This window comes from Mustela putorius, unplaced genomic scaffold (assembly GCF_011764305.1).
Source record: "Mustela putorius furo isolate JIRA1106 unplaced genomic scaffold, ASM1176430v1.1 tig00001075_pilon_pilon_pilon, whole genome shotgun sequence".
Lineage (NCBI taxonomy): Eukaryota > Metazoa > Chordata > Mammalia > Carnivora > Mustelidae > Mustela > Mustela putorius.
In genome coordinates this window covers 4,030,986-4,055,805 of record NW_025421560.1, presented here as the reverse complement: position 1 = coordinate 4,055,805, position 24,820 = coordinate 4,030,986, and the positions used below count along the sequence as shown (strand labels likewise).

The 24,820-nt window shown below is 38.8% G+C and overlaps 1 protein-coding gene across 8 annotated transcripts in view; it reads left to right on the top strand.

The window, feature by feature from the left end:
• The window catches only part of ARID4B (AT-rich interaction domain 4B), a 147,034-nt gene extending 123,425 nt beyond the window's left edge, over window positions 1–23,609 (top strand). For 4 of the 8 annotated variants that reach the window (XM_004777743.3, XM_004777744.3, XM_045087269.1 and 1 more), the window contains 5 exons: window positions 7,879–9,093; window positions 12,117–12,230; window positions 14,435–14,650; window positions 15,961–16,107; window positions 21,846–23,609. In XM_004777743.3, the coding sequence (XP_004777800.1) occupies window positions 7,879–9,093; window positions 12,117–12,230; window positions 14,435–14,650; window positions 15,961–16,107; window positions 21,846–21,973 (1,820 nt within the window). In that variant the 3' untranslated portion in view covers window positions 21,974–23,609. Of the gene's footprint in view, window positions 1–7,878; window positions 9,094–9,480; window positions 9,595–12,116; window positions 12,233–12,890; window positions 13,789–14,434; window positions 14,651–15,960; window positions 16,108–21,845 lie in introns of those variants that run through there. The other 4 variants (XM_045087271.1, XM_045087270.1, XM_013048563.2 and 1 more) reach the window with 4 other exon arrangements.
• Window positions 23,610–24,820: the final 1,211 nt, after the last annotated feature.

Sequence of the window (24,820 nt, the reverse complement as noted above, 5' to 3'; positions counted from 1 at the left end):
GTGATTATGGCTTATATGGATGTATTTTTATCTACTGTTTTGTGTTCTTGCTAGGCTCTTTTCATTCTAGAGACTTGTGCCTTTCTGTTCCACGTTCTTTTTTTGAATTATTTTGTTGATTATTTTGTCGTCTGCATTTACTGGTGTTTTTTCCTTGGCTAGTCATTATATCATTATTGTACTTTCTGTAGTATATTCTATTATGTTTCTCTTTCTGGGGTTGGGCTGTTATTAATTATTTCATATTTTTCTTTGATTCCTTTTTTTTTTTAAAGATGTATTTATTTGAGAGAAGAGTGTGTGTGCAAGTACACGATCAGGGGAGGGGCAGTGCGAGAGGGAGATGGGAAGACTCCCTGTTGAGTTGGGAGTCTGATGCAGGGCTTGATCCCAGGACCCTGAGATCTGTACCTCAGCTGAAATCAAGAGTTGGACGCTTAACTGACTGAGCCAACCAGGTGCCTGTTTTCTCTGACTTAGAAATTTTCTCAACTTCAACTTATGATCCTTTTTTTTTTTTTTTAAAGATTTTATTTATTTGTCAGAGAGAGGGAGGGAGAGAGAGCAAGCACAGGCAGACAGAATGGCAGGCAGAGGCAGAGGGAGAAGCAGGCTCCCTGCCGAGCAGGGCACCTGATGCGGAGCTCGATCCCAGGACGCTGGGATCATGACCTCAGCCGAAGGCAGCTGCTTAACCAACTGAGCCTTTTATTGACTATTAATTTACTGCTCTAATGCTTAGTGACAGCTGTAGTGCTTTTAATTTTCAAGAGCTCTTTATTTTCTATATGGTCTCGTACCATTTCTGTTCTTTTAAGATGGGTACAACATCTTATCTTTCTGTCTTTGCCCTTTCCAAAGAATGTTATTTGTGTTTGTTCTTCTTTTGCATGGGTTCTTACTTCCAATTTGTTTTTTCCTGCTTTATTGTTTTGATCTCTTCCTTATGAAGGACTTTTTACTTGGCTGTCTTCTCCCGATTAGGAATCTTGAGCACATGATTGGGACAGATCAACTTTGAGTTTCACTGGAGGGTGTTCTGGGTGGGTCATTTTTTGGAGAGGACTACTGTCAGATCTTTAGGTCTTTTTCTTAGACTAGTTGCATTCTAAAGAGAGGAGTCTTCTAGTCTTGACTGGAGGGTAAAAGAATGGCTATCCAGTTGAGGAATAAGAAAGGGAAGAGGGGAAGTTCTTAGCATTTTTTTTTTTTTTAAGTAGACTCCACACCTAGCATGGAGCCCAACACCAGGCATCAACTTACGCGCCGGAGGTCAAGACCTGAGCTAAGATCAAGAGTTGGACACTTAACCAACTGGGCTACCCATGGGTGCCTTAGCATTTTTAGCTCCCTGACTTCACTGACTTCAGCATCACACTTATACCTATGCCTTCAATAGTTCTTAGCATTGCCTAGGCCAAGAACTCTGTCTTACCATCTTCAGAGAATAAACTTCCAGAAGAGAAGTCACCTAGCAAATGGCAGTGGGAGTGAGGATCTAGGAATGTAAATACTTTTTCTTTCAAAAATTTTATTTATTTATTTGAGAGGGAGAGAGAGAGTGAGCCAGAGAGAGAGAGAGCACACAAGCCAGGGGGAGGGCAGAGGCAGACAGAGAAGCAGACTCCTGCTGAGCAGGGAGCTTGACCATATGGGGCGTGATCCCAGGATCCCAGGATCATAACCTGAGCCTAAGGTAGAAACTTAACTGACTGAGCCACCCAGGCGCCCTAAATGCTTTACAGATAATGTTCACCTAATGCTTCTTATTTTGGGCTTATTTTCATAGGTACATGGTATAGCTAGTTATCCCTGAGTCTCTGGCAGACTGGTTTTATTCTCAGCCCCATTCACTGCTGACTTGAGAAAAAGGTTGTCTTTCTTGGGTCTGTTTACTCTCATTCATCTGCTTTTTGGCTTGTACATTCTGTTGCTATTGTCATTGTCCCCATTTTTGTTGCTATATTATTTCAGAAATAGTATTAACATACCATATATATGATAGATGTGTGTAATGTATAATTGTTCATATATTGATATGTTATATAAAATAAATATATATCATATATCCCCAAATAACACATATATACGATTATGATATTTTATCATTGACACTACAAACCCCATCTTTTGGGGCAGGGCTCTGTATAGTATAATGAATAAATCTTTCTGTATCAGCACATTCATACTGTGGAATAGCTGCATCATAATTTGTTTAATTAGCTCTTGATAGGGCACCTGGGTGGCCCAGTAGGGTAAGCATCTGCCTTCAGCCCAGGTCATGTTCCTGGGGTCCTGGGCTCAAGTCCCACATCCATCTCCTTGCTCAGCGGCGAGTCTCCTTCTCCCTCTTCCTCTGCTCCTCCTCACTGCTCACGCTCTCTCTCAAAATATTTTTTAAAAGTTTTTGATAAAGATATTTAGGTTATTTCGATTATTTTTCCTATTATGCATAATTCAACAGTGAGCATCACATTGGCATATTTATAACATTTCAGATACTCTTCATATTTTCCCTTTTCTGTGGTAAATTCTAGTTTATTTTAGATTTGGCTATAGCTCAAGGTCAAGACATTTCAGATTCTTTCCAATTAAAAAATGATTGTTGCTATGAATGCATGTGTATATGTATATGTAGATGTATATTTATTTTTTTATTTTTTTTTTTAAGATTTTATTTATTTATTTGACAGACAGAGATCACAAATAGGCAAAGAAGCAAGCAGAGAGAGAGAGAGGAGGAAGCAGGCTCCCTGCTGAGCAGAGAGCCCGATGTGGGGCTTGATCCCAGGACCCTGGGATCATGTCCTGAGCCGAAGGCAGAGGCTTTAACCCACTGAGCCACCCAGGCACCCCTAGATGTATATTTAAGGAAAATAATGTGAGGGGCACCTGGGTGCCTTTGTCATTTAAGCATTCTGCCTTCAGCTCAGGTCATGATCCCAAGGTCCTGGGATCGAACCCTCCGTCAGACTCACTTCTTGGACTGGAGTCTGCTTTTCCCTCTGCCCCTTACCCTGTGCTCTCCCTCTCTCCCTCTCTCAAATAAATGAATAAAATTTTTTAAAAAATGGGAGACCACTCAAAAGTGTAGAACACAGACAGCTAGGAGTCTTTCCCCTTGGTGTGAAATGGGCTGGGAACAGAACAAGAGAGTGGGTGATGGTCGAAATTCTGTGGAGAAATTGAATGTCTCTATAGAGAGTACTCTTTTTTTTTTAAGTTTTATTTATTTATTTGACAGAAATGACAAGTAGGCAGAGAGGCAGGAAGAGAGAGAGGGGAAAGCTCTGCTGAGCAGAGCTCGACATGGGGCTCTATCCCAGGATCCTGAGAACGTGACCTGAGCCTTCTGAAGGCAGAGGCTTAACCCACTGAGAGACAACCAGGTGCCCATCTAGAGAGTACTCTTCCACATTTTAGTACCAGAGATCCCCTAAGTAAGCTAGATTCCTGATTAATCACCAAATGGACAGTTTTTCCGTTAATAAACTCTACCAACACAGTCGAGTTTTAGTAGGTCATCCTTCAGTGTGAGTAATCAAGGAAAGCTCCAGCATAAAAGATTGAAACTACAACAGAAGAAATGACCCTTGAGGAGAGAGGTAATGAAGGTAACAAACATAAACTATTAAATTATCTCTGGTTATTATTAATCTCAGAGAACCCATAAGCATCTATAAAACAAGAACAGTATAATGTGAAAAGGGAACAAAGAAGAAGAAAAAACTTGGAAATAAAAATTGAAACTATACTTCAATAAAGCATAGTTTGGGGCACCTGGGTGGCTCAGTGGATTAAGCCACTGCCTTCGGCTCAGGTCATGATCTCAGTGTCCTGGGATCGAGTCCTGCATCGGGCTCTCTGCTCAGCAGGGAGCCTGCTTCCCCCTCTGTTTCTGCCTGCCTCTCTGCCTACTTGTGATCTCTCTCTCTGTCAAATAAAATAAATAAAATTTAAAAAATAAAAAAATAAAAAAAATAAAGCATAGTTTAAATTTGAGGAAAATTCCAGAAAGTATAAGGAAGCAGTGATGGAAATGTTAGGAGATGAGTGATATCGAGTATTATTCTAGGAATAGTGAAATTAGAGGGGAAGAAATTAACAACTACACATACCACTGTTGTTAGAGTATACTTACATGTTTATATCTTTGTTTTTTTATAATGGGGAGAGAGACACTAGCATTACTGTTAGAATCGGTCAGCCTGAGGAATCAAGAAGCCACGGAAACAGCATTTCTGGTTACGTGTAACTATAAAAAGCAATTGGTTTTAGGAAAACTGAACAAGAAAAAAACTCAGGGTTTTCTTATGAACTGTCTCACAACTATATTATTGATTTGTTGCTTTATACCTCATATCTTAGTGATTATTATTTATTATTATACATATTATATATTATATATCATGCTTATTCTTATGTTCGCTCTCTCCTTAGTGAGTGCTGTATATATACAGTGGTGTAGTCTCCCCACCCCCCGTATACATATTAATCACTAGGGTCGTTCTGGAATAATCCTTAGGTGGGTGTAGAAATTACCGAGTAATTAAAAGAAGAAAAATCTGGAGAACTGACTGGAATATTTATTTTTATTTTTTGACGATTTTATTAATTTATTTGAGAAAATGTGTGTGTGTGAGAGAGAGCACCAGCTGGCAAGGTGGAGGTGACACAAGGGAGAGGGAGAAAGGGAAAAGCAGACTCCCTGATGAGCAGTGAGCCAAATGTGGGGCTCAATTCCCAGGATGATGACCCGAGCCTGAACTGAAGACAGATACTTAACCAACTGTACCACCCAGGCGCCCCAGGACTTTGAATCTTTATATTGAAAGAGCCCATCAGACACCTGAAAAACCAGTGAAGAAGGAGCCATGCCCCAGTGCATTATTATGAAATTTTAAAACACCAGGAATAAAAACCACCACTTAAGATGAAAAGACAAATGACAGTAGAGTTTTTAACACTTACAAGCAAAGTACTTTCAAAATTTTGAAGGGAAATAATTTTCAACTTGGAATTCCATACCTGGTTAAACTATCCATAAAACAATGAAGTTTGAGGGTTAGGATGTATTTAGACATGTAGACAAAGAATATCTCCTCTGTGCCTTTTTCAGGAAAGTACTAGATGATGTGCTCCAACATATATGGGAAGAAACCAAGAAGGGGGAAGATGGGCATTTCACTTAACAGTGGGTCTCTGTCAAGAGAAAGCAGTGAAGGGAATTCCTAGGACGATGGCTGTTAGAGCAGACCCAGAGAGCAGCCAGCTAGATGGAGTAGAAAGTCGGCCTTTAGGACAGAGAGATTTGCTGAATAAGGAACTGGATGGAGTGCTTGACTTTACGGAGCAGTTGAAATAAATGTGAAAAGGTGCACCTGGGTGGCTCAGTTAGTTGAGCGGCTGCCTTTGGCTCGGTTCATGAACTCAGGGTCTTGGAATGGAGCCCTCTGTCAGGCTCCCTGCCCAGTGGGGAGTCTGCTTCTTCCCTCTCCCTCTCTTTTCTCATGCTGTCTCACTGCTTAGTAAATCTTTAAAAAAAGAGAAATAAATGTGAAAGGCCTACAAAAGGAAGACATAACGTAGAAAAAAGGACTTTTGGAAACTTGGAAAAATAAATGGCTCTATGAGAAAGGAGTTTATTAAGTGTGCTACTTCTGCAGTGAACCACATTTATATACATTACAAATAGCATATTTAATTAACTAAAGATAACTATATATAGAAATTATGTTGGGAAATAGGAGTAAGTTTCTTAAAGAATTTAATTATTTGACAGAGAGATCACAAGTAGGCAGAGAGGCAGGCAGAGAGAGAGGGGGGAAACAGGCTACCTACTGAGCAGAGAGCCCAGATGTGGGGCTCAATCCCTGAGATCATGACCTGAGCTGATGACAGAGGCTTAACCCACTGAGCCACCCAGACGCCTGGAAGTGGGAGTATTAATAAGAATTAATAAGAAAACATCCTCACTGTTCAGTGCAGGCTGAACTTCTAATTAAACAAATAGTTACTATTACCATCTTTTAATAATATACTAACTGAAAAAATAGAATTGAGACTTTGTAGGCTGAGAGAGAAAGAAAAAGAGCTGTTGGTTCTCTAGTGTGAGTGTACATTTGTTTGTAGTCATAGACACGCTGCTTTGTTACCAGTTTAAAAAAATTCAGTTATACAGAAAAGTTTAAATGTTTTTAATTGTTATTATTGTGTCAGTTATTCTTTACTTTTAGGAAACTTAGCTAAAGAACATGTATAGTTTTGTAATTACAGTTCTAAATTCTGGAGTCAAATGACTTCAGTTTGGATTTCATCTCGACTTTTACTAGCTCTTTGGCTTGGCTTACCTCTCTAAATCCCAGTCTCCTAAACTATAAAATGGGATTATAATAACATGCCCCTCATAGGATTGTTGTGAAGAATCAGACAATCTGTACAAAGCATATCAAAGTGTCTGGCATGTAGCATTTTCTCAGTAAATGTTATATTAAAGTCATAGCAAAGGCAATTATTATTTTTAAAGATTTATTTATTTATTTTGAGACAGTGCATGCAGGTGGTAGGGAGGGGCAGAAGGAGAGAGAAAGTCCAGCTGACTCCCTGCTGAGTGTGGAGCCCGACAACACAGGGCTTCAGCCCAGGGCCTGTGACATCATGACCTGAATCGAAACCATGGGTCGGACACTCAACTAACTGAGCCACCCAAGCCCCCTGGCAATTATTTTTTATACTTAATTGAATTCATTTACTAAAATCAATTTTTAAGAAATAAATTTAGGGGCACATGGGTGACTCAGTTGGGTTAAGTTTCTGCTTACAGCTCAGGTCATGAACCCAGGGTTCTGGGATCAAGTCCCCCATCGGACACTCTGTTCTGCTCAGCAGGGTGCCTGCTTCTCCTTCTCCTGCCTGCTCAATGCTCCCTCTATCTCTCTCACTATCTTGTCTTGCTCTCAAATAAATAAAAATAAAATCTTAAAAAAGAAGATAAAAATTTTTTTAAAATGTCACTTTTGGGTTCCTGGGTGGCTCAGTTAAGTGTCTGCCTTTGGCTCAGGTCATGATCCCAGGAATCCCACATCGGAGCCTGCTTCTCTTCTCCCTCTCCTCCTTCTCATACTCTCTCGTTGTCTCTTTCTCTCTCTCTCATTATTTTTATATATGATACATAAATTAGTTATATATTATTTATTTTTATTTATTATATATTTATTAATATTATTTATTATTTATATATTATTTATTTATATGTGATATATAAATTATTTATATATCATATATATAAATAAAATCTTAAAAATTATGTAATTATTTTTACATAAGGTATCAGTTACTTAGGCTACTTGTGTCGTTCTTTAAAACTTTGTGGAAATGCATTGTTCACAAATCTTTGAATAATCATTGCTACACTGAAAGTGAAGCCTACAATTTCATAAGAATACGGACTTGAAGTTAGAATTACCTGGATCTGGGACTGCGTTCTGACTGCGTTATTATGTGCTACTCAGAAAATTGAGAAGTTTCTTTTTTATGATCAGGTTTATTGAGGTATAACTTAGAAACAATAAAATTCACAACTTTTATGTTTATAATTTGATGTGTTTTGGCAAAAGTATATAGTAGTGTTTCTACTGTCACTGTGGACAGTGACTACTGTTTCTACTGTCACTGGGACAGTGACTGCCACTGTCCCAGTATAAAACATTACCGTCTTCGTGTGAGTATCTTCCCTCTCCCAAACTCCCATTTTCTCACCTGCAAAATGGAGATAAAACCTAGCAACCTAAGATGGCTATAACCACAGGGGCTAATGTATAATTTGCACAGAGAAGACATGGCTAGACAAACTCATTAGTCTTTCTTCTTATTTTCTAGCTTCTGAAAGTTCTGCTGAAGACAGTGAGCAGGAGGGTGAGACAGGTGCTCAAGACCTGGATAACCGTGGCAGAGAAGACTCGAAGATTGATCATTTAACCCACACCAGAAATGATCTTCTTGCAAAAGAGGAACAGAACAGTTCATCTTTGCTAGAAGAAAACAAAATCCATGCAGATTTGGTAATATCCAAACCAGTGTCAAAATCCCCAGAAAGATTAAGAAAAGATATGGAAGGATTATCTGAAGATACTGATTATGAAGAAGAAGATGAAATCACAAAAAAGAGAAAGGATATTAAGAAGGACACCACAGAGAAATCTTCAAAGCCACAAGTCAAACGTGGTAAGAGAAGGTATTGCAACACAGAGGAGTGTTTAAAAAGTGGATCACCTGGTAAGAAGGAAGATAAGGCCAAGAACAAAGAATCGCTTTGCCTAGAAAACAGTAGTAACAGCTCTTCAGATGAAGAGGAAGAAGAAAAATCAAAAACGAAGTTGACGCCAACTAAGAAATATAACGGTTTGGAGGAAAAGAGAAAATCTCTACGGACAACTGGTTTCTATTCCGGATTTTCAGAGGTGGCAGAAAAAAGGATAAAACTTTTGAATAACTCTGACGAAAGACTTCAGAACAGCAGAGCTAAAGATCGCAAAGACGTCTGGTCAAGCATTCAGGGACAGTGGCCTAAAAAAACACTGAAGGAGCTGTTTTCAGACTCGGACACGGAGGCGGCAGCCTCCCCGCCCCATCCTGCCCCAGAAGAGGGTCCTGCAGAGGGTTCCCTGCAGCCTGTGGCGGAGGAGGAAAGTGGCTCACCCGGTGCCGAGCTCGAAACCCTGCCTCCAGCGGGCGCTGACAGTAAACCTGCCGAGGAAAAGCCAGTGGAGATCAGTGACAAAAAAGCAGAATTTCCTAGTAGTGGCAGCAATTCAGTGCTGAACACCCCACCTACCACCCCTGAGTCGCCTTCCTCAGTCACTGTGACAGAAGCTGGTCGGCAGCCGTCTTCTGTGACGGTCGCAGAACCACTGGCTCCAAACCAGGAGGAGGTTCGAAGCATCAAGAGTGAAACGGACAGCACAGTCGAGGTGGAGAGCGTGGCAGGGGAGCTCCAGGACCTCCAGTCAGAAGGGAACAGCTCCCCGGCAGGCTGCGACGCGAGCGTGAGCTCCAGCAGTAGTAATCAGCCAGAGCCGGAACATCCCGACAAAGGTGAGGCGCGGCAGATGCACACCGCCTGCTTCGGAGGTTTCCCTCCTTGCATTTTCACCGGCTTCATGGTATCTCGTTAGAACGTGAGGTGTTGAAGTGAGGTCCTTGTGTGAACATGATGAACATGAAAATTTGGAGGGTAATTTGAGTCAGTGAATAGTGAATGAGTTTAAAAGCTTTAGGATTTAATGTCCTTTGCTTGAGCTGTTACATTCCATAGTGGACCAGGACATGTGCTGGAAGTGCCCCCGGTCCAAATCCAGACCTTTCTGAAGACTCATTATACACTGGTTGACTGTACGGCATGAGCAGCTTAAATATATTTCTGTAACGTTGTTTTGTAATTGTAATGTGCAGTTTCTCACAAACATTTTGATTTATTGACAGACCCCTCCACCCTTAACCAAATACTGTATGTAGGGGTTTGGAGCAACCAACTGTCCAGGCACTGCTTTCCTCAGACAACCGTGTCAAACTGATTTTCAAGCCTGACTAACTTGTGTGAGTTTGTAAAGGAATTTGATGCTTTCTTAGATGCATAGCTTCCAGATTGAAGGACCAATGTGTATGTTAATAACCTACAGTAATACTTCTTTGATTTTCCATGCAATTGTTAAAGGTGGAAATTCAAATTAGTACTTCCCAAAAGTGTTAGTGCCTTTTGATTTTGCCATGGCTATTCTTCTGTCATCATTTTTCTTATAAACCACTTCTGTGGTGTCCTCAAATGAATATAACATACGCTGACACTTGGCTTCGAAACATAGTTTTCGGGGCGCCTGGGTGGCTCAGTGGGTTAAGCCACTGCCTTCGGCTCAGGTCATGATCTCAGGGTCCTGGGATCGGGTCCCGCATCGGGCTCTCTGCTCAGCGGAGAGCCTGCTTCCTTCTCCTCTCTCTCTCTGCCTACTTGTGATCTCTCTCTGTCAAATAAATAATAAAAATCTTAAAAAAAAAAAGAAACCTAGTTTTCTGTTGTAAAGATAGGATATGTATTTTCTATAACATACAGTTGTTATTGTGCTAGACTTATGTTTTTAGCTGAGCTTAAGGAGATGTGATAGAGATCAAATGAATTAATTCCAGGTTTTCTCACACAAATATTTTTTTCCTTTATCTCTTTCTTCAGCTTTACTGAGATATAATTGGTATAACATTGTCCCACAAATCTTGACTTAAAACATTCTTTTTAAAAAATAAATATTAAGTAAAAAATATAGTCGCAGTTCAGTTGGGATCTTCATTGTGTTTTCACATTCATATAGCTACATACAGTATGTGTGCCATGAAGAGATATAAGAGCTTATCTTCTGATAGACTAAGTTAGCACTGCCCTTTAGAATCTTAATCTTGACTGGGTTAAAAAACATTCAGCTTGAAGAATACTCCCAGATTTAGGGTAATAGAGACCATCTGCTCTATCAGATCAAAACATACAATATTTTTAGAATTGATCTCTCTTTAGAAATAAATTCTCTCTCTCTCTTTTAAAAGGTTTTATTTATTTATTTAACTAACAGAGATCACAAGTAGGCAGAGAGGCAGGCAGAGAAAGAAGGGGAAGCAGGCTCCCTGCCGAGCAGAGAGCCGGAGAGGGGACTTGATCCCAGGACCCTGAGATAATGACCTGACCAAAGGCAGAGGCTTAACCCTCTGAGCCACCCAGGTGCCCCTAGAAATAAATTCTTAAGCATTTATTTCGTATGGCCTCATTTTAAGAAATTTGTCTACTAATACCAGAGAATTCACATATATCAAAAGTAAAAAATGTAATTTTTACAATTTAGATTTAGGATTCTCTCCAGTTAGCTTACATTAAGCTTTCTATTTCTTGCAGCTAAAAGCTTCAGAATTAATACTCTTTTAGGGAGAATTCTGGCAACTATTTTTAAGACTCTCTGCTTCAATATAGTCATCATCCTCATCACCTTCTTTATGTTTCATTTAAATTGTGATTTTAAAATAGCATTAGGAAGAGTTATCAGTAAGGTGTAATTAAAAAACTGTCTAGGAAGTTGCAAACAAAATAGTCAATAACCTATTCCATTTTTGACCAAGGAAGCCATGTCTTCTTGTATGCTCAAGACTGATTTTATCATTGGTAGCAGGACTAAGAAATATTTCTTGTAGCAAACATGACATAATTTTTTAATCATACTTATATCATGTCATTACAGTATCCGACATTGTATTGAGTAGAGATGGGACTTTCCTAATCTCTGAAGAAGTCTGGTAGACGACACATGTAATTAGAAATACACAGAAACATAGCAGATGTTGAGGACCAAGTTAATAGTATAGAAAAATGAACTGAAACTACCATTGGGAGTAGTGGTTAAGCCATGAAAGCCTGGCCATCAAGAAAGGTCTTAGTGAAGATGTAGGATGTGGGCTAGTCTTTGAAGAAAAGAGAGACATTTATGATAGTTTCCTAAGAAGAAGATGAAACGTTTCTTAGAATTACTATGCTGGATTTGTAAATGGTATATGCGTTAACCAGTGCTCTGGCAGTGAAGTTATTGTTGGAATAAATAAATTGGTAAAATAACTAAGTGTGAATTACTGCTAAAATTTATCCCATTAATATGGTATCATTTTAAAATTATATTAATATCATTATAAGGTATATCAATATTTTTACCTTTAATTAAATCTTAATATTTATTTTGGTTTTATTGAATTTTAACAAATTTCAGTTTTTATTTTCAGCATTTACCTATTTTTGAATTACTAGACTCATAAGCTCCCGTACTAAATTGAGAACTATTTATGGTTTACACCTCATTTTTCTAAGAAGGATGTGCATACTTTATTTGCTTTTTTAAAACTCCTTTATTGTGTGCAGTAATTCAGTTCATTAATGATAATTTATTCTAAAATTACAGTAATTTATGTGAGAATTTATAAATCTCATAAAGAACATGCATAGTTTCAGAATTGTTCTATGCTTCTAAATGTGGAATTTATACCTATAAAAGCTTGATTTTATTTTGTGTTACTTAATAATTTCTTTCCCATTGTAGCCTGTACAGGTCAGAAAAGAGTGAAAGAATCTCAGGGAGGAGGAAGTTCATCAAAAAAGCAGAAACGAAGCCATAAAGCAACAGTGGTAAACAACAAAAAAAAGGGAAAAGGCAGTAAGTGTGAAACCTCTCATTATTTAAATATAAAAATAATGGCGGATATGTTTTTTCCCCCCCCCCAAAGGAAAGGGTATTCAGGATATGGGATAGTTAAATATTTTGATTTTGTCTCTGCCTTCAAAAAAGTCACACAGAAGTCTTCTGATCCTAGGTAAATTCTAGGATTAAGCAGTTTGGTGTTGATATTCAGCAGTGGTATTGATTGCTGATGAATGATCAGGTAATTCTTTTTAAAATAATAGCCAATATAATATAAGCTCAACATCTTTGTTAGTTTTATGTCCCACAGTTCTTTCCACTTGCCATTATATGTGCTATATATAATTGAAAGTGTTTCAATTATATATTATTTTTATTACAGTGAAATTGATTGCTTTGTAACTCTTCAAGGCAAAATGAGACTGGAAGAGAATAATCAAGATAGCTTTAGAGCTGTAATTCCAACAACTCCAGTCTATTACTTTTATCTTTGGTACTCCAAACTGTGTGTCCCAAAAGCAGCTATATACGGTACTAAAGACTTAACTTTAGTAATGGCTCTGTTTGTTGACCAACAGGAATTTATATACTGTATTTCTCCTGAGAGCTGCACATTTTATCTCTCTTTTGTAGACAAAGTGAGAAGCAGAAAATATGTAAAGAATTTTTTTTCAGGTGCCCCACACTGACCTCCTGCTGCTCTTCCAGGAGACTCCTGCCACCTCCACTGCCTGACCTTTGCTATCGGCCGGCTTGGCTGCACTTCAGTGCAGAAAAGGGTTATGCGGCCAGCTCCCCGAGCTTCTGCTGAGCCCATATGACTTCCAGGCGGTGAATATGGCGTCCCTCGGGGCCCCGGGCGGCTGTGCTCAGCAAGGCCATGAAAGCCAGGCTGAGGCAGACCACTGCATCAGAGTGGGGCCAAGCCTTGGGTGGCTTAGCTAGGAGTTGCCAGGGGTTCCAGAGCAGCAGTGGTGGGATTGGGAGGGGTTCACTTAAGGTGTGTGTAAAGGAATGGTGGAGTTGCTTCATTCTCCAAGCGCCACAGTGGGAGGAGTTGCTGTGTACCTTTTCTATCTAAATGCTTTTCAGGCTTTGAGAGCCTGACTGTGCTTTTTTTGGGGGGTAGCTGTTAAAGAATAAATAGTGCCACATTGATCATCAGTTACTTGGAGTAACCGACAGGATACTGAAAGTGATACTTTTGTCTTCAAGACTTTACCATTTAAATGACATTTCCTAAGAGGGCTCATCTTCAATAAGTCAGTTAATGTATTCCTATAATTTTGAGGTACAACAGTTACATTTGATTGTATTCTGTGACTATTCTGTAGCAGTTATAGTTAATTGTATTTTTCCATTTTCATCATTGGGCTTGGTAAATCAGAATAAGGAAACCATTTTCTGAGAATAATTTAGTAAAGTGGAACCAACTCATGGAATCACAGATAATACTTTGTATCCAGAAAGCGGTAATTCATGGAACTATCAATCCCATCACCTGTTCACATGGTAAACTGGCAAGGTTAACCGTTTCTGTTGGAGGACTGAGGCTTTACTCAGCAGAGGCAGATGTAACGTAGTTTTTACATAGATTCGTGAAATCTTCATACCAAATATATTTAGCAGCGTTGAACTGATGGCTTATTTTAGTTAAAAGCTATGATGTAGGAGTAACTGGAGGAAAAAAATCATTGTACACATCAAAGTTTAGAGTTTGGAAACCCAAAGAATTTTTTATTGAATTTCATGATTTTCCATCATTGTGTCCTTATGGCCAGAGGAGTAGAAAAAGTGTTATGTGAACATGATCTGTATACAACCTAAAATATTAAATTTAAATTCCTATAATGGGTCATTTTTAAAAATGCTATATAAATAGTAACATGATAGACTAAAAAGCCATTCCAGTACATAATTATGATACATTTGACAGTCTACCAGGTATAATGGAAGATTAGTTTGAATTTTTTTTTTTTTTAAAGATTATTGGCAATTCAGGTAAGAAGAATTTTTTGGTTCTGGTTTTGTTTTTCTTAACTGAGATGGTACTATATTTGTATATGATGACTTTCCAGGATCTAGGCAGGGTCTATAAAGCAAGTTATTTACTTTAGTAATAAATTCATATGGTTAATTTTATATTGTTTACTAAAATCAGTGAAAATTTTTTGTTACTTTTCTGTTTACTCATGCTTTTCTTTTAATTTTTCTTTCAGCAAACAGTAGTGATAGTGAAGAACTTTCTGCTGGGGAAAGTGTAACTAAGACTCAATCAGTCAAATCAGTTTCCACCGGAATGAAGTCTCACAGTACCAAATCTCCTGCAAGGACACAGTCCCCAGGAAAATGTGGAAAGAATGGAGATAAGGATCCTGATCTCAAGGAACCCAGTAATCGATTACCCAAAGTTTACAAATGGAGTTTTCAGATGTGTAAGTGACATTTAGTAAACTGACAGTTAAGAGGAAGAATCTGCAGCCTGGTAATTCCTGAGGCTAAATTACCCTAAAAAAGAGGTTGTAACCAAACTTGACACATCATAACCAATTGCAGTAGTAGAGAGCTTACTTGGATCTTGATTGGAATGAACAAGTTCCTAAAAGAAAAATTTCAAGGCAATTCAGGCAAATACCAACATTAACTAGATACTTATGATAGGATGTTAGAAATTTGCTTTAAAATAATCTCTCTTGGGGGTGGGAGTCGATGAGGTGTAAATGAGACAAGATTTGCCATGAATTGCTAGTCACTGAAGCCAGATAATGGTATGTGGGACTACATTATTATTCTGCATACTTTTGTTTATATGAAAGATCTCCATAATTAAAAACTTTTTGAAAAGGATTACCCCAGAGTTTCTCACATATTCTTAGGAATTTGAAAACTGCTTTTTAGGGCTTTTAAAAATTTTCCTACAATTTAAAAGTTAAACATTAAAAAAAGTTATACATACTCATAAAAATCTAAAAAGAGGACAAAAGGGGGCCAGAAGAGAAAAATTTACCTGCAGACCTGACATTCAGAACTTTATTATGATTTCAACATTTTGTTGTCTTTCTAGTTTTATTTCTAAGTATGATTTTTAGTGATCTATTGTGGTGATACTGTATATGAATATGGAACTTTTAGCATACTTGTTTAGGTCCTAAGGTTTACAATTCTACACACTCATTCTTTCAACAGGTAAACCATGCATGTATTATGTACCAGGCATATATAGACATGGATTTTCCTTTCCTTTCCTTTCTTTTCTTTTCTTTGTTTTTAAGATTTTTTTAAAAAGATTATTTATTTGAGAGAGAGTGAGAAGAGAGCATGAGAAGGGGAGAAGGTCAGAGGGACAAGCAGACTCCCTGTGGAGCTGGGAGCCCAATACGGGACTCTATCCCGGGACTCCAGGATCACGACCTGAGCTGAAGGCAGTGGCTTAACCAACTGAGTCACCCAGGCGCTCCCCCCCTGCCTTTTTAAAAGATTTTTAAGTAATGTCTACACCCATTGTGGGGCTTGAAACCCATTACCCGAGATCAAGAATCACTTGCTCAACTGGCTGAGCCAGCCAGGCGTCCTTATATAGGCATGGCTTTTTATGTTGTTTTACGCTAGGAAGAAAAAAAATCTCAGAAAACAAATACCCACAAGCCTTATTTTTTAGTTTATTTGATATTTTTCTACAACCATACTATATGTTTTCTATGATTTTGTTCAAAAATACATAATGATGAAAGTTTTAAATTCACAGCGGACCTGGAAAATATGACAAGTGCTGAACGTATCACAATTCTTCAAGAAAAACTTCAGGAAATCAGAAAACATTATCTGTCATTAAAATCTGAAGTAGCTTCCATTGATCGGAGGAGAAAGCGTTTAAAGAAGAAAGAGAGAGAAAGTAAGTGTTGGTCTTACTTAAACAAGCAGTTTCTGACTGCAGTTAGACTTATGTGTGTGTATTTCTGTGTATCTTTGGGCAGGTTCTTTAATTGCTCTGCATTATTTTCCTCATCTATAAAATGGAAAAAGTTATTTAAAGAGAAAAAATTATCTTAAATCACAGTGTTCACTTTCGTGGAGTTTATAATCTGCCTTAAAACAAAACAAAACAAAACAATAAAAAACCCAAATGAGATTTCAGATCATGAACAGCACTGGGGAGATATTAATGTTAAGGCAGGGGTTGGGTGGGTTGTGTTAGATTACCAATGGTCAAGACCTTTTTATTGAGACCTTAATGACCAGAGAAAGTGAGAGAAGTTAAATCTGAGGGTAAAGAGGTTCTCTTGGTCTACCAGGACTACCATTACAAAGTACCACAGACTGGGGTCTTAAACAACAGGAAATGTATTGCTATCTCCAAATACTGTCACACTGGAAGTTAGGGCTTCAACATAGAAATTTGGAGAGACACAATTCATTCTGTGAAAGAATCCTATATTACCTAAGATACAGCAGATTATTTCCTAAGGTAGAGATTCTTAAACTTGGAACTGTTGACATTTTGGGCCAGATAATTCTTTGCTGTGGGGACTGTTTCGTGCACTTTGGGATGGGTTTAGCAGCATCCCTGGCCTCCACCTACTGGACGCCAGTAGTCCACAGTCATGACAGCCAATGTCTCCAGACGTTTTTCAGATATCCTCTAGAGGGCAAAATCACTCCAGATAGAGAAGAGCTGTTCTAAGGTGGGAACACACTTGGTGCTTTTCAGGAGCAGAAAGAAAACCACTGCGGTGAAAGTGGTAGAGACACAAGTTAGGTAGGCAGAAGCCAAATCATGTGGGGCCTGGTAGGCAAGGATGAAGGGTTTCGATTTTATTCTAAGTGAGATGGACAGCTATTTGAAAGTTTGTTGTTTTTTTAAAAAAATATTTTATTTATTTGACAGAGAGAGATCACAAGTAGGCAGAGAGGCAGGCGGGGGTAGGGGGGGAGCAGGCTTCCCGCCGAGCAGAGAGCCCAACTCAGGGCTTGATCCCAGGACCCCCAGACCACAACCTGAGCTGAAGGTAGAGGCTTAACCTACTGAGCCACCCAGGTGCCCCATATTTGAAAGTTTTAAACAGGGAAACAACATGCTCTGTAGTTTTTGAAAGCAGACTCGAAAGGGGCAGTGGTGGGGGTGCCTGGGTGGCTCAGTGGGTTAAAGCCTCTGCCTTTGGCTTAGGTCATGATCTAAGTGTCCTGGGATCGAGCCCCGCATCGGGTTCTCTGCTCAGCGGGGAGCCTGCTTCCCTCCCCTCTCTCTGCCTGCATCTCTGCCTAGTTGTTATCTCTGTCTGTCAAATAAATAAATAAAGTCTTAAAAAAAAACAATAAAGGGGCAGCGGTAGAGGCAAGCTGTATTGGTTAGGGATCCCACTGCAGTGGCTTCAGGGGGCAAGTGACAGTACCCTGGACTGGGTGCTTGCAGGAGAGATGGAGAGTGGTCAGTGCTGGGTTGACAGTGCTTGCTGATGGATTCGGTGCAGGTGGAGGAGAAAGGAAGTGAGATGACTTGTAGGTTTTTTCAGCTGGAACACAAGGCTTACTTGCTGCTGACATTGGAAATGAGGAAGACCTAGAAAAGATGTGGGCTCCCCAGTGTGGGTTGGGGAACACAGAAAGGATCAGACATTTCGTTTTCGCCATGTTGCCTTATTATTATTATTTGGTTTTTTTAGATTTTTTTTTTTATTTGAGAGTGAGAGAGAGTATGAGTAGGGCGAATGGCAGAGGGAGAGGGACAAGCAGATTCCCTGCTGAGTGCAGTGCTCAACAAAGGGCTCAGATCCCAGGACCCTGAGATCATAGTCTAAGCTGAAGTCAGGCTTAACTGATTGAGCCACCTAGGCGCCCCTTTGCCATGTCCCTTTTTTTTTTTTTTTTTAAAGATTTTACTTATTTATTTGACATTTAGATCACAAGCAGGCAGAGAGAGAGGAAGGGAAGCAAGCTCCCCACTGAGCAGAGAGCCCGATGCATGGCTCTATCCCAGGATCCTGAGATCATGATCTGAGCCGAAGGTGGAGGTTTAACCCACTGAGCCACCCAGGTGCCCCTCCCATGTCACTTTTTGAAATGCCCTTAAGGCATCCAAGTGGAGATGTCAGGTAGATGGTGGCATGTGTAAGTGTGTAGCTGAGGGGAGAACACAGGACTAGAGAGATCATTTTTAAGTCATAAGCATAGCTATAGCACAGTAGTTACTGCAGATGGTTTATTAACTCCCAGTACTTGAGGCCATCACCTAGTAAAGAAATGAGGGTACAAATGAAGGAAAGCAGAGGCAAGTCCACTTTTAGTAGTAGGACTGAGAGGGAGAAGAGCAAACTAGTAAGACTTTGAGGAGCAGCCTTGAATGAAGAAAACCAGGAGGAGCTGGCCAGGAGTTGAGGAAGTGAAGAGTTGTCATCTTGTCTGAAAGGCCAGTGAAGTGACTAGTGACTGGTCAATGTTGGAATCACCAGTGACCTTTTCAAGAGCATTTACTGTGGGCTTTGGAGATGGAGAATCTGGATTAAAGCTGATTTAGCAGAAGATGGAGTAGGGAGGTGAGGAGGTAGTGATGGTGACCCTAGGAGAAAGGGAACCCTAGGAAAATGTCACATTTTGTAGTTTTGTAGCAAATTCAAAAAGGGGACATTAAAAGTGGGGGGATGGGACAAGCTTACGATTTTCTTCCCTAACTCTCCTCTTTTTCCACTGTTCCCATTCTCTGAAGCACTTTGATTTTCATTTTCCTTTTCTTTAGATGAATATTCTTCCTTTTCTCCTTTGCTGTTGCGATAAGTCCTGTAACTCTCTCTGTCTTTTGTCTAGGCTTTTTTTTTTTTAAGATTTTTTATTTATTTATTTGACTGAGAGAGATGACAAGCAGGCAGAGAGGCAGGCAGAGAGAGAGGAGGAAGCAGGCTCCCTGCTGAGCAGAGAGCCTGATGCGGGGCTGGATCCCAGGACCCTGGGATCATGACCTGAGCTGAAGGCAACGGCCCAACCCACTGAGCCACCCAGGCGCCCTGAGGCTTTTTAATTTGTATGCTGGCTGAAAGTCTGGGTTATGGAGCAATTTGAAAAGAAATTAAATGTTAATATATAGGAAGTATTTACAGAAACATTGTCAAAGGAAGGGGATCAGGGTTCTCTGAGATCTATAACTGTCTAAAAATAATAAAAATCAATTATAATAAACATAATATTTAAAGGCTTATGCTAGAGCTCCTTACCCTTAAGTCGTCTAATCCTTTTTAGAATTTTTATTTATTTATTTTTTTAAAGATTTTATTTATTTATTTATTTGACAGGCAGAGATCACAAGTACACAGAGAGGCAGGCAGAGAGAGGGGGAAGCAGGCTCCCCGCTGAGCAGAGAGCCCGATGTGGGGCTTGATCCCAGGACCCTGGGATCATGACCCGAGCCAAAGGCAGAGGCTTTAACCCACTGAGCCATCCAGGTGCCCCTAGAATGTTTTTTATGTAGTAAGATTTCTATTCAGAAACTGCTCCTCTAACATATGTGGTCACCGTAGATTCTCTATAACAAGTGGTTCTGATAAATGAATCCTTTCTCTGGGGAGTTAGTTCTAAAAGTCAATTCCTAATACTATTAACATATCAGTAGGAAGGGGCAGCTGGGTGGTTCAGTTGGTTAAACATGTGGCTTCAGCTCAGGTTATGACCCCAGGGTCCTAGGATCATACCTCCACCTTGGGGATGGGATAATGGGACCTAACTGAGGCTCTTTGCTCAGTGTAGAGCCTGCTTCTGCCTCTCCCCGTGACCCTCTCACCCCACCCCATGCTCATGCTTTCTCTCTCATGCTCTTTCTGAAATAAATAAAATACTAGTAGGAAAATGACTATCCTAGTTATCAAAGAAAAGCAAGCCAAATATGATACTATTCCTAGCCAAAAAAAAGTATAACTGGAACCATTGGTAGGAAAATATACTGAAATTCATACACATTGCTGTAGGCATTGGCACAATTATTTTGGAAAACAATTTGACTCTCTATTTGGAGAACTAGCTAAATCCAGTTCTGAGAATAGGTCTGAAGGAAAAATAGTAACCATAAAGAAGTTTTTGGTTATATTTATAATAACAGATAGAAATTATTTAAATTGGGATACATTACATTGAAGAAAAAGTAGACATTTAAATTTTTATTTAAAATGCCCAAAATTGGGGTGCCTGGATGGCTGTCAGTTAAGCATCTTCCTTTGGCTCAGGTCCTGATCTCTGGGTCCTGGGATCCAATCTGGCATCTGGGTTTCTGCCTAGCAGGGAGTTGCTTCTCTCTCTCTCTCTTTCTCTCTCTCCCTCTGCCCCTCTGCATTGATTGTTCTGTCTCAAATAAATAAATAAAATCTTCTAAAAAAAAAAAAAAGAAAAAGAAAAAGAGGTAGATTTGTGTATGTTCAAGTATGGAACAATCTCCTAAGATAAAGTGTTCAAAAAAAAATCAAGAGTCAAACACTGTACTATGATGCTTCCACTTGTTTTTTTAAAGTAGGATTGTAGCTACACATGCTTAATTTACATATCATATCTCTAGCTTCTGGAGATAACATTCTTCCAGAACAGGGCTAGGAAACATTTTCTGTAGAGGCAGATGATAAATATTTTGGGCTTTGTTGGCCAAGTGGTCTCTTCAGAACAACTTGACCCTGTCATTGTAGGTGGAAAATCTACCATAGGCAAGATGTAAATACATGGGCATGACTGTGTTCCAATAAATTTTTCTTAACAAAAGCAGGTGGGCTAGATTTGTCCTGGGGGCAGTAATTTGCCAGCCACTGTTCTAGAGTTTGTTTTTTTTTAAAGATTTTATTCATTTATTTGACAGAGAGATATCACAAGTAGGCAGAGAGGCAGGCAGAGAGAGAGGAGGAAGCAGGCTCCCTGCTGAGCAGAGAGCCGGATGTGGGACTCGATCCCAGGACCCTGAGATCATGACCTGAGCCGAAGGCAGCAGCTTAACCCACTGAGCCACCCAGGCGCCCTGTTCTAGAGTTTTTTAAAGACTATGAAGCAACTGATAACAATGGGGAAGGAAATTTGGATGGTTTAGGAGGGTTTTTGATGAGAAGGTTTGCTTTTCTACCTTATATTCCTGTACTGAAGGATTTCTTTTACCTTGTGCTTGTATTCCTTAAAAACATGTTTGTTTTTTTTTTAAATACTGATTGATAACAAAGAGAATTTCCCTGAGGAAAATAACAAATGTGTTATTTGCTTTGTAAATGAAGTTAAGGAAAATGCAGAATTAGGAGGAAGGAAGCGATTTTTGGGTGGGTTACAGATTTTTCCTACTGGATTCAGAGTTCTTTTTGACATTTGTTTCTGTTGTTACAGAAAGTCGATTCTTAGTTTTATTTCCATGTCTTAGTAGACTGGGCCCATGATTTTTTTCTAATTGATCCCTGATCTGCCCTTTTTCATTAACTGTAGTTGGCATGGTCTAGCTACTTCAGATTCACTAATTTTTCCTTTCTTTACATATGGTATTGTGACATTTACACTGCTCCTGTTGTCAGCTAAATGGTTTTAGAGAGTACACAGAATTTTAGTTGAGAGGACTGTTTTCCATTTCCTTCCTTTCTGTTGTTGTGTATACATTTATTAAGCCTTTGGTTTGGTCTTCCCTTTCTTCAGGTGCTGCTACATCCTCATCCTCTTCTTCCCCTTCATCCAGTTCCATAACAGCTGCTGTTATGTTAACTTTAGCTGAACCGTCAATGTCCAGCGCATCACAAAATGGAATGTCAGTTGAGTGCAGGTGACAGCAGGACTTGCTAAAGCACTTTGCACTTAATGGCTGTTGAGGGCCACGTCTTTTTTTTATACTGCACAGTGGCACAAAAAAAAAAAAATCAGACAAGCACTATTTTATATTTAAAAATTGTTTCTTGACAAGCTGACTTGGCACTTAAGTGCACTTTTTTTATGAAGAAAAAGTACAATGAACTGCTTTTCCTCAAGCAATAATTGTTTCCAACTTGTCTGGGAATTGTGTGTCTGGTAACTTGAAGGCCTTCCACTGTGGCAAATGGAGGCTTTTCACTGCCTGTAGAGACAATACAGTAAGCATAGTTATTCGGTGGGCCAGAACAGGTTAAGATAACTTACTGTATATGTATTCCCTTGTATTTTGTTAAAGCTGGAACATTTGATATTTTTCCATTTATTTATGAAAAAATATGAACCTATTTTCATTTGTACGAGCTAATTGTTTTTTAAAGCAAGTCACCTTAGGGTGGCTTTAATTGTATAAGTCAAGCACATGTAATAAATTCAAAACCTGCAGTTAACAGGATATTAGACATCAATCCTGGTAACCAAATATTAAAGATTCTCTTTAAAAAAGACTGAACATGTTTACAGGTTTGAATTAGGCTAAAAGGTCTTGCAGTGGCTTTTCACGCCCCTTCAAATTGGAATGGAACTACTGTACTTTGCCATTTTTCTATAAATCAGTATTTTTTTTTAATTTTGATATAATACATTGTGTGAAAAAAGAAAATGGCTAATAAACTGTATTAAATCTTAAACAATGTATAAAGATTGTACTTAGCCAGTTCAAAGTGTATATTTATTCATAATGAATTATAACAGTTATATTTTTGTGTTTTCTTGTAAATGTTTCTTTTTCCTTAAATACAGATAATTCATTTGTATTGCTTATTTTATTATGAGCTACAACAAGAGGACTTCAGGAACAAGTAAACTGTATTAGTATGGTTCAAGGTTGTTGATATGAACTGTCTCAAAAGGATGGTTGTTATTTTAAGTATAAATAGCTAATCGGGGTGGTAGGCCTATAAAGTTAAATGCCTTGTATAAAATCCAAAATGAGCGCAAAATTGTTTTCACTTGTATTGACTTTATGTTGTATGATTCCAATCTCTGTTCTGTTTGGCACTTGTATTTAATTCTACACCTTTGTAAGACATTTGTATATTGCGGATGTGTTCATTCAAGCTATTTAATACCTGGCACTGTTAATACACAGTACTTTACTGTACAGACTGTTTTACCGTTTTAATTGTAGTTCTGTGTACTTTTTTTGGATGGAGCTGGCATGTTTTATTTGTTTTCTGGCAATACGACATGTGAGAATTTCGAAGCGTTTTGTTGTAGATGCTAACGTGTCAGAATCCTTTACATTCAACTTTTCTAAGAAAAGCATTTTCAGTCTTGTAGTGTGTGCTTAAAGTAACTAATTTTGTTGAAAATGGTTTCAAGTTACTCAAATTTGTACAGGACTGTAAAGATTTGTTGACAGCAAAACGTTGAAGAAAAAGCTTATAGAATAAAAGCTATAAAGTATATATTAGGATCTGCAAACAATGAAGAATTATGTAATATATTGTACAAATGTAAGCAAAGGCTCTGAAATAAAATGCCATAGTTTGTGAATCCTTGATTTTGTTTCTAAAAGATTAAGTAATTTTAGTTCATTTCTGTATATGATCACTGACTGGAATATACATTTCCAGCCTGTATTAGCAGAAGGGGTTAACTGGCATACCAAAAAAGGGGAAGTACTATACCTATAAAAATTAAAAGTCCATTAACCAGACACAGGATTTATTAGGCAATTTTTATCATTGTATATACACTCTATAGACTATTTTGCTTGATTCTGAACATGAATATTTATGACTTGGAGATTTGTCTAAAGACGAAAAAAAATTATTTTCTTTAACATGTGGAACCGTCACCAGCAGATTTTTTCCCTTTTTTCTGTCTTGTCATTTTTGGACTTTGACTTTTAGCGTACTCTGCTGCACTGCACATTGGAATTATCTGGGCATTGTTAAAACAATAGTCAGCACTCTGTACTGTGCCCATGGTGGTGGTGGTAAGTGGTGGGGCAGCTGTTGCCCCAAAGGAGTTGTACTGAATTGGTCTAGGATGAGACATGTATTAAAGGTCTCCAGTGACTTTAATATGCATCTGAGTTGAGAACCACTGCTTTTCTCCCCATTTAAAAAAAATTGGTAATTAGGTTTTTTGCCCCATTTAATGAACTTTCCACCAAGAGACAGTCCTTTCTTAAAAGTTTTTAAGGCCTAAAAAGCTCAAATGTATAGTTTTAAATTACCTTTGGGATGACCCTTTTTTTATGTTTACAGAAATTTAACTTCTTAGGGATGAGTTTTAAAATCTAGAACAGTGCTCCCAAAATGAAGTCCTAGAATACTGGTTCCTGGAAATGCTTTGGGAGTTGTCAAGTATCTATGCCACATATAGCACTTTTTCCCCACAGAGATTCATTGTTAGCATATTAAAAACTGAGGTGGCCTATGAAGAAACACCTGGCTAACTTCCTTTACCCCTACTGTTTTCAATCTTGCCTGGTCATGAAACCTTGTTTTTCAAGGAACTACTAATACAACCTACTTTGTATGTTACAGAAACAGTGCTCTAAAAGGGACCGATTCTGAACTTTGTTGGAGTTGAGGTTTATACTCTTGAGCCTTTCTGCCTTCCTGACAATTCTCCCTTCTCCCCAGCTCCTCTGGAGAGTTTGAGAATTTCTTGGTATTACCAGAATTTGACTTGAGTTTTCATCTGGTCTCCTGAACTAGGTTTTACCAACCTAGCTTAAAATTAAGAGGATATGG